The following is a 19,270-nucleotide window of genomic DNA, read 5'->3' as shown; positions in this document are numbered from 1 at the left end:
ATGTTTCAGGCTCTTTGCTACCACACAGTTCCTATAAATCTGGGCCTTGGTTCGAAAGATTCAGATTATGCAATTGTGATGGAAATTCTTGCAGTAAGCATTCCACAGTGTATGACTTTTGGTTTACCTCACTCCAGTGAACATCTGTGTTAGAGGAGGAAGCTGTAAAAGCCATTATCAGAAGTTTAATGGTTAAGGGCATTTTTTAGGGTGATGCCTCAGGGAGAGTAGATGGTTGTTCCTAGGTAACCTTGTCACCTCTGAACCCGAGAAGGGTCTGGGGTCATAAAACACAGACTCTTTGAAGTGTTGAGATAACACTGTCATGTTCTGGTATAAATACTGTGTGTAAATGTTGATCGGGGCTCTGTTTCACTGACTAACCTCAGTGTCAGGGTCTTCAAACGCTGAATGCCTTTGAATAAAACTTATAAAGAAAAAGTCCGGATTTTCTCTTGTTATGAGTCAACTTCTACTCACTTTGATAAGGAAATTCCACAACAATTTTAGCGTCACGAACAGAATCTAACGTGCCAGAGGAGACCGCAGGATGGGACACGGACGCCTGGCCAGCCTGAGAGTTGTTCTCAGGCCACTTCCATTTTACGGAGGGGAGTTCTGGTGCCCGCCTGCGGCTTCTGACCGATTGGATCCGAACAATTTGTCGTCAAATATATCTGGGTGAGAAGTTGCTCTGTAGGACATAATGTATATTATTATTTTTATTACACATTAACCATCATCTCCTAACTAATTAATTAGGTTCCAGAGTTGCGAGAGGGAGGACATCAGCTAAGGGCCCGGTTACCCTGTTAAGGAATGACAGGGAGGTTCTCATTGGTAACAATGGGATAAAGCAAAACACAGGGTTTTGCGGGTGGTTTTTAGCAATTTTCTACACCTCATAAAGGAGAAAAGCCAGTCGGCAGACGTGCCGCTGAACGGGTAAAAAACAAAATGGTTCCGGAACCTTGAGGCATCAGGGGTGTCTCCTTCTTCATACTCTGATTTATAAAATAATGAAAGGAAAAAGTGGGGATGATTGTGTTAAATGTGCTTTAATTTGGAAGATAAGTTTGGTTTTTCACAGCGTGGAAGTTTGAGTGTAAATAAGTTAAATAGTTTAAATAGTTTCAAGTAAAACAGTTGATGGAAAAATAAAAAAAACATAAGAAAAAGATTAAAAAGCACAGAGTGCATCAATTAAGGGGTTAAAGAGTTAAAACTTTCCTGAAGGAAGTTTTGTTTGTCTTAAATATTGCGATCAGTCGGAAAAGAAGGTAAAAGTGAAAAGGGACATTAGAGTCGAAAAGAACGTTGTTTTAGAAAGGAGTATAGTTCATGTTGTGGAAGGAAGTGACAGGCAGGGGGACAACTGACTGACTGATAATATTTCTTTGTGCAAAATCTGAACCTATACTAAACTTTTCTTCTGCCTCTCTCACACACAAATACACACATATATGGGATTTGAGTTCAACATCTGCGTTTTTGAGTCTGGATTTTAGAAACCTGTCCTTCTCCATGGCTACTCCGCCAAGAGACGCTTCTCCAGCATGACCTGAAAGAGAGAGATCTGCCTTCCTGCATGTTGAAAATCGCAGTGTGACTTTCTACAAGAAAAAAAAAACAAAAACTCAGAAGAAGTCTGGACCCACTGAGATGGACAATGATCCATGCTGTTTGCAAGAGCCAGAAGAGCGATACACTGGATTTATATTGAAAGCATCTTATGCGGGCAGAAGAGAAACCGGAGCAAAGTTTCTTCTTTCTCCCTCCTGAAAGAAGTTAAAGTGGACAAAGAATGATTGAATGTCTCACCAACAGACCTGGGAAGAGCCTGGTTGTTTTTTGGACTGATAGAGAACTGTGTGCCATGACAGTCTGACTCTGGAGCGATTAAGAAACTGATGGGGGTAACGTACAAACACACACACATTTGCATAAATCTTTTCCTATTTTCTGCAATGAAGAACGCTTATTAACCGCTGCTCATGTGACGCTTGCTTGACGTGGACAGATATAGCGGCTTAAAATATTATTTTAGGGTTAGAAAAGTATCTTTAAAAGGGTGATAACTTAACTCATTTGATACTTTCTGGTTAATTCTTTTAGAGAAACAAGTTCTCTTTCGTCGTAGAATATTCAGGGTCAATTATTATAGTTATTAAAAGTTATGAAAATGCAGAGGAAGTTACAACATCTCCAAAACTCAGCAGTAACCAAGTGTTTCTATGTTATTCTCAGGACAGATCTCATGAAGGAGTATTTTTAAAACCCAGCGAATGCGTAAAACCTGATGGGTTTCTCCTTCAGGTATAATTTTCTGTTGTCAGATTTTGTATCCCATAAATCTAATGGGTAGAGAACTCATTAAAACAGGCTTAGTTCTACTGCAGATGGTCTTCATACAGTTTCTGACACAGTATTTACAGTTTGGTGCAGTTTTTGTCCACAAGTGCTAACTTACTCTTATGGAAAGTACAAATTCATTGTTTTTCACAGCAGCTGCTGGGAAGAGGTTATATTAGTTTTTTTTCTTCCCTCTTCTGATTCATGCAGCGTGTTGATTTACACTGTACCTTATATCAGGTCCTGACAAAAACTATGAAAGGCTTGGTTCTGCAGGTTCTTTTTTCTCCCTTTGGAGAAGGAAAGGACACCTGATCAGTTCTGTGTTGCATAGAAATATTAAAACACTTGTTGTTTTCTAAGATATCACCAGCTAAAAACTTTTAAAACTTTTGAGAGTAATTGGTTTTGTTAAACACATTTCCCTTGGTAAAACAAACCTTTAAAATGAGTATGAAAAATTGGGTTATTTAGAAAGAATCTGATTGGACAGTGGTACCACACAAAAATTAAACTAATCTCATGTTTCCTAAAAGATTCAGCATGAAAAGGCCTTCAGAACCGTGGAGCTATTTTCCACCACAGTAACAAGTTTTTTAAGCATGTTTTTTCTTTATTTTAAAACAGATCTGGTTTTTGTTTTGTTTTTGTTTTTTTAACATAATGTTGTCTGAAGCTTATTATGAACTGGGTTAGAAGCAAATATGATCTGAGGTAAATTAGGAGCTGTGAACTAGTGATTTTAAATCTGATTATTGTCCAAGCAGAAACAATATATTTAGCCAATCCTTCAATCTCTGCAGAAAGTTAACACCATTGTTCAATGCAGTAGTACTCAACTTGTGGTTCCTGGACTCCTGAAGCCCGTAAGCCATAGATTTTGGGTCCATAAAATTATAATATTTAATTAAAGGTAGACCGATTACTTATTAAAACAGATCTAAGCCAATGATGGGTTCCAGTCATTTGGTGGCTTTGAAATGCAATAATACTCAAAATTTCTACTCTGGGGAACACAGATTGGGGTTGAAGAGTTTAGTTTTGGAACCAAGGTTAGGATTTTTATAACAGAATCAAGACAAGTAAAATCCTTCATTTTAGGAAAAGAAAAGAAATAAAGGCCCTCTTAACAGTAAGAGGATGGTCGGCTCAAACTCAAGTCTCCTTGTTTGATTTCTTAGGGTTTAAAGATTAAAAGAATACATAGGAGTACAAAGGTACACAAGGTGATTTCAAATTACTAAGAGATAAAATATTGGAACATTTATCAGCATTTGGATTGTAAAAGAGGGGTTCTAGTAATAAGTTTTCCCCAACTCTCAAAATTTAAATAGCCAAATTAAAGAAAATGATGTTTGTTCTTTTTTAAACACTATGTGGGAGAAAGTCCAGTTTGGAGACAAGCTTCTTATCTTCATTTCTGATTAAGTCAAACACTGCAGTTTTTGTTTTGTTTGGGTATAACATAAAAATGTCAATGCTGACTTTTCTAATTTCCCCTCGGGGATCAATAAAGTATCTTTGAATTTGAATTGAATTAAAATACTTCTTTGCATTTAACCTGAAATTCTGCAATACAGCTGTGATCAAATTGAGTCAAACAAAAAGAGAACTATAACAATAACTCTCAGGATTGTAGTTATTATTACAGAGTTACAGTACAAAGAATTAGCAAAAGGTTTCAGCATCAGTAAATTTGGATTCATATAAAAGAAAACTGTTGCTGTGCTTCTAAATACTTTGAGATTTTTTGGAATATGTGCACTCATTTTTTTAAAAAAGGATCCTGACGATTGTCATAACAAAATTGATCAATTATAGCATTAAAAGATATGGTTGAGAAAACATATTCTGAAAAGAGATTGTTAAAAATTTCTTTGAATTCTTGAAGCTTCAAATTTGGCCATTTGTTTGTCTTTGATGTTTTGTCTTTGTTTTGTTGGACTGAATGTTTGATTATATGTTGCATGAAACAATAATCCATGTTTAGAATAATGTTTCTAAATCCCAGATTGATTAAACTTTGAGTTTTCAGGAGAGTTAAGAAGCAGCTTGTTTCTGAGGTAGGTGCATGTTAATAGCTTTGTAGTTTAAGTTACACTAATATGGGATGGGATGAAGAAACTGTGGGTCCGCCCATAGGCTGCCAATCAGAGGTTAGTTCTGCCTGACTTCGCCCACCTACCAGGTTGGTTCATGCCTTTGTTGTCATGGTAACGCTCAGCACCTCCCTTCCTGAGTTTTAACATTGTTTAAGAGACAATAGAATCAAAATGCTTGTAGTGATTGTTGCCTTAAAAACATGTTTTTTTTTTTGTATAATGATTAAGGATGTAGCATGACTTTTAGATTTACGTGTTTTATTACTAAAAGGTTAATGAAATAGTTTAAACTAGTTTGAAGAATTAGTTTTGCATACAGAATCATTGGTGATTTATTAGATTGAAAGTTTCCCTGGTGCCATTAAGCTAGCTGACAGTTCAAGATACGCAAAAGTAAGGAATATATATTTTTGATAAAGAATCAGAGTCATGACTTTATACTTGGTGGGAATTATTTATTAGATTCGAATTTGTAGGGTTTATGCATCTGAATTACATTGGATGTCCATTAATCTAATATTCATCTTCATACAAGACAAATCAGGATGATATGTGACTAATTTCTAAGTGAGACATTGATGAACTGAATAATTAAAGTTTGTGTTTTGTTGTTACTGGAACTGAATTGCAGTTAAAAACATCTGGATTTTCTTTATGTTGCTTTCGTTAAATTCATAGTGACACATCGTTATGTCAGAATTCATCTCTTTGGTTCTAGGTTATGTGATCTTGGTTACTAAAACATTTTTGTACAAACTTTTTGCTGGATTGTCGCATGGGTTGGACCCTGCGCCAGAAGAGGGGAATGTCAGAATAAAGTAACATGGGGTTCCAAAAGTTTTAGCACTCATGGGAAAAAGGGTAGCTCAGACCTCCAGTGAGGACTTAGTGACAATGCGAGAGAGACGTTGTACTTTGTTTATATAAATGGTGCATAGCTCCCTAAGACCACATTATGATAACCTCTCTGAAATTATGGTGTTGATTCTTTTGTGAAATTTTATATCTCCACAGATTAGACCATTTTTGAAATTCTTTTTGGGTTTTCTGAAACTATGAAATGTTGACCTGTAATCAGACCTTCCTCAAACATCATGTCACATTTTTGATATTCAGAATATTTAGCTGATGGTCACTGCTAGTATATCAGGTGAAGTCAGAAGATCAATTATTTTGATTTTGTTGGATGTTTTGATGAAGTTCATGTAGTTAAGCACTTAGGTTTGAGAATGGGACTTTGAATTGAAAATTAGCCAAGTGTTGTGAAGGCCCTGTTCTCACTTATATGAGATTGAGACAAAGGACACAGACAAATCTCAGTCCTTTTGAAGTGCTGTGTGGCAGGTCTCCTAATTTGGACATGGGGATATTGCCAAGATCATTTTCTTCCACATCTTTGTGTGAAGATAGGATGTTGTTTTACTGTCAAAACCTGTCCACTGTGTTTTCTCAAGTTTCACAGATGGTGAAGGTTGCATTACCAGAAACAGCCACTTCCACCCTCCAGTCCTTTATTCCTGGGGACTGGATTCTGGTCAGAGAATTTAGGAGAAAACACAGGAAGTCCAGGTGCTGGAATGGCCCATATCAGATCCTACTAGACACCCAGGAAAGCTCCAGCTCCTCCAGCTTCAACTGGCTTCCAGGACAAGTCATCTTCTAACTGGATCATCCACGGCCTGAAAGGTGTGAGGACAGCGGACCACCATAAGATAAAGAACTGTAAGCTGATCACTGGCGAGTGATTGAAGAGGTGGTTGAAGAACACTGTTCTTACAAGGGCACAATAATCCCTTGGGCAGTGCAACGTTATTTCAGAATCTACTTAAGGCCATCGCATTGCCTGAAAGTTAGAAATCATAAGGTCATTTGCCTCACTGCACACACACCACAGTGAGAGATTCTTTCCTCCCACTTTGACAGCAAGACTAACTCTGAGGAGGATATCTTGGATGCTTTTATCTAACTTTTATGTTTATTGTTTGATATTTATCATTATGGTATTATTACAAGTTTGAATGTGTTCATTTCCACTGTTGTTTAGTTGGACTATGGAAGCCTAACTTCCAGCAGGTTAGAGTTCCTGTTTCTAAATATATTTCTAGAGGAACTTCCTACGACCGCCCACCTGTACCAGACTGGTAACAGGGCAGCTTGAAGCCACTCAGGAGAGTCAGCAGGATTTTTTGTTTTTTAAGTTGTGTTTATAATTTGTTTTCTTTGAGAAAAAACTGTTTGCTTTCAGTACCAGAAGAAAGGACATTCCACTTCAAGGTCACGATGCAGCTATATGGAAGATGGTTTGTTCTGATGCTAATGATTGGTATTGCAAGTATTGTTATAACTCTTGTGTTCATTTTGGGAAAAGGTACAACAAAGACAATGTGTGGTTAATCTGACTAATAATATTCATCAGCGGATTTGAAGAGAGATTCATCACTTTTCTGACTACTATGATCATACTGATAATGTTTGGTGGCAACTGATGCATCAAAACTGTGAGGAATTATACTGTAAGAAAAAGCAGAAATGTTAGTAGATTTTCTAGTGAGATTAATTTAACGTGTGCTTCTACAGGAACTCTTTATAGAATTCGGGGTATTAGAAATCCGATTAAAGATCCAGATATTTGTATTACACAGGAGGACAGTACACCTTATTTCCTTGGGAAGACAGTAAGTCATCATTTATTTGGTAAATACATCATGGCTTCTAAAGTAAGAAGGCAACATTCAAGACACAGCAACTATTTTCCCGCTTTTAACAAGGCTTTAATTGATTTAATAATTAAACGTAAAAATCACAGAGGTAGGGTTTTAGCAATCACATGTTTTACAGAGGATGTAAAAAATTTACAACCATGGTTTCCTTTTACCTCAGATTTAAAATGAGCAGTCAAACGAAAATCCTCTTTCAGAGGTTTTAAAAATATCAGAATAAAACTGAAATAGTTAAAAATGGGCAATAGTTTATCTATTTAAGAACTTTTACATATGACTAATGTAAAAAAATAATTCATGTTCATAAACTTAAAAGGTTTTTATTGTATTTACACATCAGAAACACAAGATTTATTTTCTCCTAATCATTAATGTTTTACTACAACTAAAAGGAAAAATAAGTGCTTGGTCATTCAACCTTGGTGGTTATTTTTTACTCATTAACTTAATCAGCTTTTCTGATAACACCAAGTGTCAAGACATTCAAATCCTGCAGGGTAATGTGCTAAAACCTCCATAACATTACTGATAAAATGCATTTCAGTTCATAACTAAGTAATGCAGCAAGTTGTTAAAGTACTTGTCTGTAAGTATTAATATATATTTGTTTTCTGCTTTTAAAACTACAAATCTGATCAAACGTAGGATTTCTGACAGACAAGGTAGCAGTTATTTAAGCTTGAGAGACTGTGCTACAGATGAAGATAAAAGGAGGAAACGGCAGGAACTATAATTAAGTTTGCAACTTCTAGTTCTGATAGTGATGGATAATTAATGTACCACAGTATTATCTAATGAGGTCTCATTTTATGGATAATAATGCTGCAATGTTGACACAGTAAATGAGGTTACCTTGAGTCATCAATTTTCCGAGCTGAGTTTATAGTTCATTTAAATCATCATTTACACAAAATAAAAATAAAAACCCACCATCTTCATCAAAATCAGTGATTTTTTATCAATCCTCTCTTCTATGAGATTCAAAATATACAGAAGAACCAAATAATATGTTCTGAATATATACAGTTTAACAGGCTGTGTGCAATTAGGCCACATAGGTCAGTAAACAGCGCTTTCACACAGAACCACATGCAAATAAAAACAACGGTATAAGTTTTCTGTCTTTGTGACAGCTGACAGATTTTATAAGACGGATGTGCATCCTGCGTGTGCCCAGAAACGTGTGCTCCTCCGCTCAGAGTGCAAAGCGCTGCTGCCTCTGCCAGCTGTCAGTGACCGTTGATGATGCTCTGAGATGTGGACGCAGCAGATGATGGAGAGGCTGGAGACGAGTCGGTCGTGCTGGTGAAGAAGTTGTCCTCTTTCAGTTTGCTGTGCTCTGGCAGCTCCAGCATAACCTTGGCCTCCTCAATGTCGCTGTTGATGGCCGCAATGAGGTCCTCTGTTTGCAAAGATAAGACGGGAAGCAGACGGGGTCAGGGAGTTGTGTGCAGCAGGAGGTAAAATGAATAAAGAGCAGATGAAAGAGGAAGAAATGTTTCTTGGATTATTTCCCCTAACTAGAGTACAAATGGATAAAGAATGGGACTTTCACATCCCAGTTTATAGACACTTTAGCTGAGCTAGATGACACCGTACCGAGTGAGGGAAAGCTCTTCTCCGAGCGGATGTAGCCCACCAGAACGACACTCAGAATCTCTCCGTAAAAGTCTTCTTTGAATTTGTGAATGACGTGCGTCTCCTAGACACCAATAAAAAAAGAAATAGAGGAGATGCCGGCCTTTATCAAACTGGTTTACCCTGCAAAGCTGGTTAGTAAGAATGCTGTATAAGATTGAAGGTGGTTTAACAGGGACTAGAGGTGTAGTGCATTTTCTTTAGCATGGGAAAAAGTTGTGCAATAGATTAACAAACATCTGAGTGCAAAGTATATGTCCTGGAACAAAATATGTTTAGTTACAGTTTTCTATCTCAGTGTTTTCTTATATAAACATTTGTCCGCTTGTATGTTAAGCTAAACTTAACAGTTATGTTTTCATCAAATCATTTTTAATAGGCCAATATATTCTCAATATTTTAGTTAATGTTCAGATGTCACATGGAAAAGTTTTAATAAGTTTAATTCCTTAACCTTTATGTGTGTGGGATTCTTAATAGGGTGCAAACCCATATCTCCCCAACTGAATCCAGACAAGGATAAACTCCGGTGACTTTACTACCCGGAGCCATGTTGCTACACTCCAATAAACCACCCAAAAAGTGCAAATGTTCTAATATTAATAACCATTATTTTTCATTGCAATTGTACATTCCAACAAAAAGTGTCCTCTGCATTTCACCAACCCCTTAGGAAGCAGTGCGCTGCCACCGCGTTTCGAACCGGGGAAGCTGCGACATCTCCAGGACGCAAACATTCAGCTTCCTAAACACTAGGCCACCACTACCTGTGTGTAGTTATTCACCAAAGAAGGTCGGGTTTTAATTTTTGTTCTCATTTTGTTAACTCTGAGACATGCCAGTTTTCAAATATTTAAATGAAGAAGTACATTTAATGCTCCGGGGAGAATATATGGTTTGTTATGTGGGAATACCTACATGCCATCTATCAGCTACCCAACAGGTTTAACGTAAAGATGCTATCTTCCTGACATGTCTGCAATAAAAGTCAGCCACCTTGTGCTTACCATAGACTTCTTTGTGTTTTTGTAGTAAGGGTTCCAGCCGATGCTCGTCACCATTTTGTGGATGTCGCTATTCCCGACACAAGCCCAGCCATAATAGATTCCTGTGGTGACATCTGCTGGAAGACTGTCCACCACCGAATCGGGGAAGTTGGCTGGAGGTCCGAGAGAAAGGACAGAGGTAGAGATAAGTCTGCATTATTTGGTTTGCTTTAGAAGATCTATTCTGACCTCAGGCAGTGCAGCATCAGATAATATTATACTGAATATTATCAACAGGTAATTAAAAGAAACGTTCCACAGCACAACTGAATTGGGACGTGATTATAATGACCTTCTAATGAATTTTTATGTTACATTTTTGAAAACAGAAGGAATGAATTTTAAAAGATTATTTCAAAGAATTAAACCATCATTGCGGAGACAGAGATTTCAAAGGATGTACAGTAGATCTGCTTTGTTTGTACAAATCTAAAGCATGTCTAGAAAGAGGGATTTATGGACAATTGTGACAAACTCTAAACTGGGATAGAAACAAAATAATAATGATAATAATGAATGATAAAAAAAGACTTTTTTGTTTTTGAAATGTACAACAAAGTGTATCTATCAGCCAATTAATCAACCACACCTAGTTGGGTTCAGGCTCATTCTGCTTACTTGGAAAGCTGCCTTGAACTCCAGCCAAATATCTCGAACCTCTAGCTCCACTGAACTATTTTTTCACATTTGTTGAGATGTGGTCTACAGTTTAAGAATAATAAAAAAGTCAGATATAACTTGGAGACATATACCTTAACACATATAATTCCTTCAATTTATGTTGAATACAAAGCTACTACCTCAGTAACATTGATTAATGTATACATTTAATATCTGATCAGTTTTCTTTTAGATCATTTTATGTGGAGATTCTGAATGTCGTTTAAAGATGATTGACCATATGAATTTCTCCCTGTTTTCAGGGACGCTAGAAATCAGAGAGCTGGCCGGTTCTTGAGGCAGCTTCATGTGCTGCTTGTTGTGTGTGTTGTTGTGTTTGGATAAAATAAAAGAAGTTACTGAGAAGAGAAGTAACTTTCCTAGCAACTAAGAAATACAACAGAAATACAGGATATATATATATATATATATATATATATATATATATATATATTAAGACATTTCTTATTATTAGACAGAAATATTTAATTGGTTGGACCTTTGAGGAAAGAGGAATTCTGTATCGGTCAGGATAAGGTTTATTCAATTCAATTCAATTCAAATATAATTTATTAATCCCAAAGGGAAATTATTGGTGCATTTCTCACAGTAAATCAAACTTTTCCCAGCACCAGACTGCTTTAATGGTCAACCAAAATTGTGCCACAAATGAAAACCCAAAGCTCCTGTGAAGGGATTTTTGGGAAATGAAAATAAATGTTTTACATCTTAACAGTTGCTATTTTACCATATTTATCCCATGAAACATCATAAAGTGTTTCATTTGTTCAGTATCTGCCTGCTCCTATTCCTTTGTTTAATTTAGGTTACATAAACCCCAACTTCTGTTATGGAAAGAGACACAAGGACATATTGAGTCAACAGAAGCACTTTTGGCATCTGTCAAGCTTCGTTGCGCAACTCACATTTACTTACGTAAAAAATAATTCTTTTTACGTAAATACATAATACTTTTGTGAATTACGCTCACGCACCCTGTATTGATTACTCATTAACAGAACCACTTAGATTGGCTTATAACATCAAGATATACAGCCTCCACATGTGTCTGAGAATCTGAAAGAAGATCGGTTAACACACACATTTACGTTTTTTACGTAGACTGTTATATATCAAACTGTAAACTCCATGGGGACTGATGCCGGTTTCTAACCTGTGGGAATTCCGAGTTCTTTGCTTCCTCTTCCAAATCCTCGAACGACCTCTCCTCGGCAGAAATATGGGAGGCTCTTCATGGCTTGTATCCCGGGAACAGCTGCTTTAGACGGGCCCACAGAATGACCTCGAACACGGCACAGGGAAGTCAGTCTGGCTGCTCAACCAGAGCGGTTTTAGCGGCTAACACGCTGCTATGAGAAGGCCGGTGTATATTTATTTTAAAGTAAGGCCCTAGTAACAGAGCCTGTGTGTATGATTGGTTTTTCCGGCTAATGCGCCTCGTTCGAATTGGTTAAAGTTGAACCTCAGTCACTAAGCAGAGATGATGGTAAAAGTTCATCAGTTATGCTAGCGACGCTAACTAGCCTAACCAGCTACAGACAGTTCCTGAAGCGAGTGGAACCCCGTATCAATTCAAGACAGGGGTTTGTACAATAACTCAGAAGACCACAGTATTTGTTTCAGGACGGCAGCTCCTCTGCGTGAAATTAAAGATCAAGCTCAGAAAAAGCCGGTCACGTCTAACGTGTTTGGACCCCCTGCGTCACATACGTTCACTGACATTGCGTGATGTCAGTGACCACGTAACCACAGAGGGAGTCTCGTGGTGCGTTTAGATATTGTAGGAAATAAAACAAACACGAGTCTTTTATTGAAGTAGGCCGCCGATTTTCTTGTTAATGTTTCGATAATTGTTAAAAAGGTTCGAACAATGTGTGTATCGCTGAGATGTGCAATTGTTACTTTGTAGGACGCGGTGAATGGTAGTTAAGTGTTTTCCAAACCCTCATTGGTGTATTGTTGCACTGTGGTGTAACCTAGTGGAGGGCAAACGAACTCAAAAATGAAAGAAATTATGCGTGAGTGAGAAAGTACCTCTGCCCTGCAGTGATTGCCTTGCTAGCTGGCATTTTTTGTTACTTTTTTGTAACTCTACATCGTTTCCTGCGCAACACTGCACTAGATACACGTTTTGTATACGAATACAGCCTACACAGGTTTGTCAATGTCATGCTTACAGTGTGATTAACATCGATGGATGATGTAATAAATACATTTTGAAATTTGGGATCATTTGTTGGTTTTGTGTCCTGTATTATTCAAATGTTTTGTTGTTGTTTTGCATTATAATAACATCAGTCAAATCTAGTGTCAGTATTTGTTCGTCCATTGATTCATTGATTTATTAATTGATTCATCCATTCATTCATTGATTTATGTTCTGAGGGGTCACTGCTTCTGCCTTGATAATAATATATATTTCCCTTAACAAGGATGTCACTCTGGATGCTATACCAATCCATTTTATTTACAAAATTTTCTATGGGTTATTTACCTGCTTTATGTCCTACATTGAAACAAATTTTGCAGTTGTCTTAAAAAAAATATTTTTTTAGCTTTTAGCCCCAATATATCTCAATTTCTTAGAGCTTTCTTAAAAAATGAAAACAATCACCAGACAAGATTTCATAGCAGTTTTATGAAGGATGTATGACCCACAGCAGTGTAAACCCAAGAGTAAGATCAGGTTTATGTTACTGATTGGTTTATTTATAATTTCTTTGTGCCTTATCCTCCCCATAAACATGTGCAAAACCTCCAGTTCACATCACTGTAACCTAAATCGAAAATGGGTAGCTAAATGCCTAAAATCTACCAGCTCTTACATTAACTTTATGATCTTCCCTGAAACCTTTTTACCAGATAAAAAGTTATTCAAACACATCAAATAAGACACATTAAAGATACTTAACTTTCTTCTGCAGAATGTAAATGAGGGTAAATAGAGTCAAAAGCAGATTACATCATGTAGTTTTGGGATACTTTTCCTCGAAGTAAAGCACACCCCGTCATGTCCAAGTTTCAACCATCTACTAACTGTTAGAGTTAAACAGCCTAACAGACACTCAGCACGATGGTGCCACCACCATGCTTGGCAGTTGGTACAGTGTTCTTTGGTTTGAAAGCCTTGCAGTGATTTCTTCTGGCCATTGTGGCCAAACAGCAAAATTTTGACACATCTGATATTAAACAATTTTCTCTAGAAGACAATTGGCTTGTCCACATGGTTATAAGAAAAAATGAAGGAGAAGCTTCTTTCTTCTTAAGCAGTCTCTCAGTTTATGTTGATGTTAAGCTTACCTTATTGTAGACAGCTTATCTAATTGTAGACAGAGATACTCTTGGCAGCTTTCAGTTTTAGATAAGCTTCATCCTGGGTGGGGCTGCACAGTGGTGCAGTTGGTAGCACTGTTGCCTTGCAGCAAGAAGGTCCTGGGTTCAATTCTCAGCCTGGGGTCTTTCTGCATGGAGTTTGCATGTTCTCCCCGTGCATGCATGGGTTCTCACCGGGTACTCTGGCTTCCTCCCACAGTCCAAAGACATGCCTGTTAGGTTAATTGGTAACTCTAAATTGCCCGTAGGTGTATGAATGAGTGTGTGCATGGTTGTTTGTGTGTTGCCCTGCGATGGACTGGCGACCTGTCTAGGGTGTAACCCGCCTCACGCCCATAGACTGCTGGAGATAGGCACCAGCTCCCCCGTGACCCACTATGGAATAAGCAATAGAAAATGACTGACTGGGTGATTCCTGGGTTACTCCTACAAATCCTTACAAATTTTCTTTTTTTTTAGCGGAGGTGACAGTTTGGTTAAGATAATTGAAAGTTTGACACACCTGGGTGTTTCAACCAGTCAATGGTCCCAAAACACACATCAAGACTGGTTTTGGAATGGATAAACTTCTGGAATGGTCCTGAGCTCAACTCTATTAAAACAAATGTATGGAAGAGAATTTAAGTACACCCTTCCATCAAACATTTTGACAGGTGGGCGGGACTTCCGGTGAGGGCGGGACTTCCGGTGGGGGGCATATGGGCGCCATGTGGTTGCCATGTGGGCAGGGGGGGTGTGTCCAAGGGGCGTAACAGTGGATGTTGATTGGTTGTCGTCATTAGGGGCGATACCTTAAATGAGTCAATTAAAACACAGGGGTGTGTTTAAGGGTGTTACGGGGAAGGCCTTAAATGAGCCAATTAAAACACACAGGGGTGTGTTTAAGGGTGTTATTAATAATCTGTATGTTTTTTTCAGGCGTTAATACATCTAAAAAACAAAACAACAAAAAAAAGACATGCATCCTTTTATATTTTTAAAGGTATAATCAACTTAATGTTGACCTATCACATGAAATCCTAATAAAGGAACTGTGTAACCTGACAGAATTGTAAGTTAATTTTTGCTTTACAGCAGGACCTATTTGTTGAATATATGAGCCAGTCTAAATCCGTTCAAAATAGAAAAGACCTAAAAAAGTAAATAAAAAAAAATTGTGCTTCACTACATCGATGGAACGAGAAAAACCTTCAGCTTCTGCGTCAACATACTGGAAAAGCAGCTGAAAATAGGTAAGACGAATATCAGATTAACAGAAAAAAAAAAGAACATCAGTATACTGTTTCCAAGTTACAAATTGACTAGCAATGATGTGTTTGTTTTTGAATCATGAGAGACTCCATTTTAGGAAAAAGGAATGATAATTTAAGTTACCTGTAGCTTTTCTAAAAACATTTTACTTTTTCATCTTAGAGTTACAGGGTTACAGTTATTCTATATCCCAACTGCATGTTGGACTCCGGCAGAGAGGAAAGGGGCACCTTCCTCTTTAAAAGGAAACTCCTTTTAGTTTCCTTCCTCTGCACTGGAAAAACAATAGCATTCAAAGAACCAGGAACTCTGGAAACACATCCTGTGTTCTAGGCAAAAACACTGCTTTCAAAAGAATTGCCCTCCAAACACTATTGTAAGCCGAACTTAAAATTGCTGCTTGACAGAACCACTGGAAATTAAACCAGGGTGTGCACCTTTTTCAAAAAAGGTGTGAATTATTATACAGTTAAAAGTGAAAGGATCATAACAGCTAAAAGGATTATTGCAAAGAATCAAACACTGAAATTATTTTTGATGGCTTATTAATAAGCAACCACTTCTGACCTCTTCCAGTGGTGGTATTAACATTCTCCTAGACTCTGTCCGATTTGACTGCCAATCTGATAAAAATGGGATGAAAATGATTATTCTTAGTTTCGTAGTAGGTGAACAATAAGTCTGAATGAAGCAGCTATAGACAATTTAATATTGCTGTTCTTTCCGAGGACAGAAAAACATAAGAAAAAATAAATAAAAGACATAAAATAAAGCAAATAATAGCAATAATAAGGATCGCTGTCTGGTGCCCTTTTTATATGATCTTTATTAAAAATAAAAAATTCAGAAAACGTAAACAACTCCACCCTTTGTACCCCGTATGGCCTCATTCTGATTAATCTCCCACAGCTGTCAATTAAATGTGCTGAAAAGGAAAACTGAACCCACCTAATGATCTGAAAAAACAAGACATGCGTATGATTGAGAGAACTAGACATGAGTAGTTGGAACACCACCCCAGTCTTTCAGTTTGAATTTTCGTCGAAACTCCATTTCAAAATGCTGTGCAGAAATATTTATGATGAAATATGCACGGCTGCGGCGGAATACTTCTAATCTGTGGAAGCACCTGCAGTGTTTCACCTACCACTATTCAAGGGGGGCACCCCGCCCTACCAACCAGACCGCCGTGCCCCCAAGAGGATCACAGCATGTAGTAATAGTTTAACAGTTAATGTCATTCGTTTTATTGGATCACGTCGTGAAGGATTTCTGTCCCTGTGTTGTCACTACTCTTCTTTCTATGGCCAAACATGGCAAAAGCTGGACGAAAACACACTCATCATACTCTGTGTCACCAACGGTGACACTGACACACTGAGTTAGGTGCACTCGAACGGAGGTGAACACATGCTCCTGACAGCGGACAGAAAGCCATGCCGCTAAAACCTAGAAAGCACGCAAGGATATCTGTGGTTTTAAAAAGCGGCAAATTTAGTTTTGATGGCAGCACTTCATCTCCTGCGAGCTAACTCTCCTACTCTTGGTACATTTGGCGAAGATAGAAGTAAACAAAATAGACCAAGTGATTCATGCCCTGACTCTGACACACAGCTAAAGTCCAGTCTCCACCAAATAAAAGTTTTTTACCTAGTTTCAAACCATTAAAATGAATTTAATGGTTTGAAACTGAATTCCTTGGCTTTTAAACTGAATTTGTTTGCTTTGAAAATTGCTTTGCTATGTATTGAAAATTCCATTTGATAACTTTCATTTTCTATTCCAAAATTCAATTCCAGTTCCAAAATTCCGTTTTTTGTGTCACACATCAAAGTCCTTGAAACCACAGATTAATTAAACACAGAATTACTGATTCACGGATGTCATTCACTATTGCTGTGTTCAAATTCAGATGCGACTTTTATGGCCATACAGTGAAGTAAAAACGAATGCTGTCAGAGAGGTGCTGATTATATTGGTTCAGACACTTTTGGTTTGTTTTACAAGCCCTGCTACTGCAACACATTGAGGGGCAGAGAAGAAAGAGTGCTTGGAGACCAGCTGCTTTACACCAGCTCTCGCCTCCGTAGTGGGATCCTATTCACGTGATAGGTAAATCTAAACATGAGGCCATTAAAGAGATTTTAGGATACATCCAAATGTCTTCTGCCACTACTTCTGCCACGTTTTAAACACTCCTTTTCAGCATTGTGGATGTACACTGAGAACATAAAAAAATTTTAACATGCCAATTTTTTTATAAAGATTTTAATTATTTTGTTGTCATTGGAGAGATGCCTTTTTCCTTTTATGTGAGAAACAAACTTCTCAGTTAAATGAAAAAAAATATACATCTATACTTTCCAGGATATGAATAATTTTTGGCCCAACTGTAAGGAAGAGGATTGGTTAGTGTTATTTTATTGTGGAATCATGTCTTCTAACGCAATAAAAACAAAAGGCTCATACTCAATAGTGTGATGGGATTATAAGGTGTGATATCTTTGAAAAAACACATTTTCATGATTCTTATTTACGAAGAAATAACTTGGCAAATGTGAATGTTGCTGATTAGCTAGGGTAATTCCTAAGCTAATGTAATTTTTAGAACTTTTAATATTAAGTGAAAATAGTAATTGACATGGTCTGCGTACAACATATGCCTAACATTATAAGCTATGAAGAGATGTCCTGATTCTGGTGTGTAGTCAGTTAACTGTAAGCAAATGTTGTATATTTCATTTATAGAAATTATTTGAAACTTCAGAATGTGTTTGTAGAATTAGTCAAGAACTAATGACATTTCAATAATAAAAACACGTTTTTGTCATACCAGTGAAGGTAACTCTAAATAGAATTAAGAAATAGTAATTGGTTTTGTTACTGAGCAACTCACAAGTGCCGTTTGAGAACACCACTTATCGGCTTTTATAACATTTGATTAAAAATGTCAAACTACACTGCAGAAGAGTAACACACACCTTTTCAAGTAGTATTTATTAACTTCATAAGGTTTCAAAATATCCAATGTTGGTGATGAGCAAGAAGGTTAAACTGAAATCAGCACAACTCTGAAGTGTAGATCAGTTTATTGACATATATATACTATGAGGTAAGTGGCATTGAAATAAACAGCAGTTGGACAAGAGACAATAATTTTGTCTTATACCAATGTTTATTTGACATTATATTTATGTTGAATTGCTTTTGTTTTTAATAGCTTATTAGGTTCATCTTAAAAAAAAAACAGTTACAAGTAAAAATAACATGAACATGCTTGTCACTATATTTTTATATGTTAATGGTCTCCATTAACCTGCTCATTGTTCTTTCATCTAGCTAAGCAAAGGGCAAATGCCAACAATAAAAAACATTTTTAAAGCCACACAAACCAGTTTGGTAGAAAGCACCCAAATGGCTTGTCTGCCTCTACTGTCCATACCTCTTCCAGCAGATGGTTCTGCTTTAGTTCAATGTTTCCTTAAAAAAATACTAGAAAGAGCATGTGGATATTCTGTTTCTGCAGTTTTCCTTCTACTTGTCCTCATATTTTTTACCATCTCTTCATAAGAAAATGTCAAAATTCTAAAAGTGTTTCTCTATGCCACTTCCTAAAGAAAGAAATTCCTAAAGGAAGAAATTCTAAACGATTTTAATATTTATTTGTTAAATTAGAAATGCAACATGTGAGTGCTCTCTAAATAAAATAACAAAAGTTCAGAATAAATATATGTGCAACACTTCTATTCCTTTTATTATCTTAAATGTGTGAGGCCACAAAATTGTGTTTAACCTGACAAGGAACTTTAATCATAACTAGAAATTGCAGCAGTAAATAGAAACCTTTGTGTGGTGTATTTGTGTTGTGTGTCATAATCTAATAAAGTGTATGTTCTCATTCTTGTTGTTTTCATAGAAGATACACTCTGCCTAGGGATTTTGTCTTTAACTGTCTCTTTCAAGGATAATGCCAGTGAGCTATTGCTGCAGGTATTTACTCTTAATTTTCTTATCCCATTGATACTACTACTGGCTCAGTGCTTTCTTGTTTTATTGTGTTTCTTAGATGGAACTACTAATGGTATTAGTGATGTCACTAACGGTGTGTGCTGTATTCTTTCCCAAATAAACTACTCCTGGACTGGTG

The 19,270-nt window shown here is 37.0% G+C and overlaps 1 protein-coding gene and 1 long non-coding RNA gene across 2 annotated transcripts; one reads left to right on the top strand and one right to left on the bottom strand.

The window, feature by feature from the left end:
- Positions 1–7,478: 7,478 nt before the first annotated feature.
- rfk (riboflavin kinase) lies at positions 7,479–12,278 on the bottom strand. The gene is made up of 4 exons (XM_047380397.1): positions 11,693–12,278; positions 9,820–9,971; positions 8,774–8,876; positions 7,479–8,576 (listed from the first exon to the last, which is right to left on the bottom strand). The coding sequence occupies exons 1-4, from the start codon at positions 11,772–11,774 to the stop codon at positions 8,404–8,406; spliced, it is 510 nt and encodes a 169-aa protein (XP_047236353.1). The 5' UTR covers positions 11,775–12,278; the 3' UTR covers positions 7,479–8,403.
- A 3,942-nt stretch (positions 12,279–16,220) lies between these two features.
- Positions 16,221–19,270, top strand: LOC124877410. The gene is made up of 2 exons (XR_007040506.1): positions 16,221–17,235; positions 19,040–19,270. It is a non-coding gene; the product is annotated as an uncharacterized LOC124877410 (long non-coding RNA).

Source organism: Girardinichthys multiradiatus, chromosome 12, assembly GCF_021462225.1.
Source record: "Girardinichthys multiradiatus isolate DD_20200921_A chromosome 12, DD_fGirMul_XY1, whole genome shotgun sequence".
Taxonomy (NCBI): Eukaryota; Metazoa; Chordata; class Actinopteri; order Cyprinodontiformes; family Goodeidae; genus Girardinichthys; species Girardinichthys multiradiatus.
The sequence above is the reverse complement of the archived record's forward strand: the minus strand, read 5'-3'. Positions and strand labels throughout refer to the sequence as shown.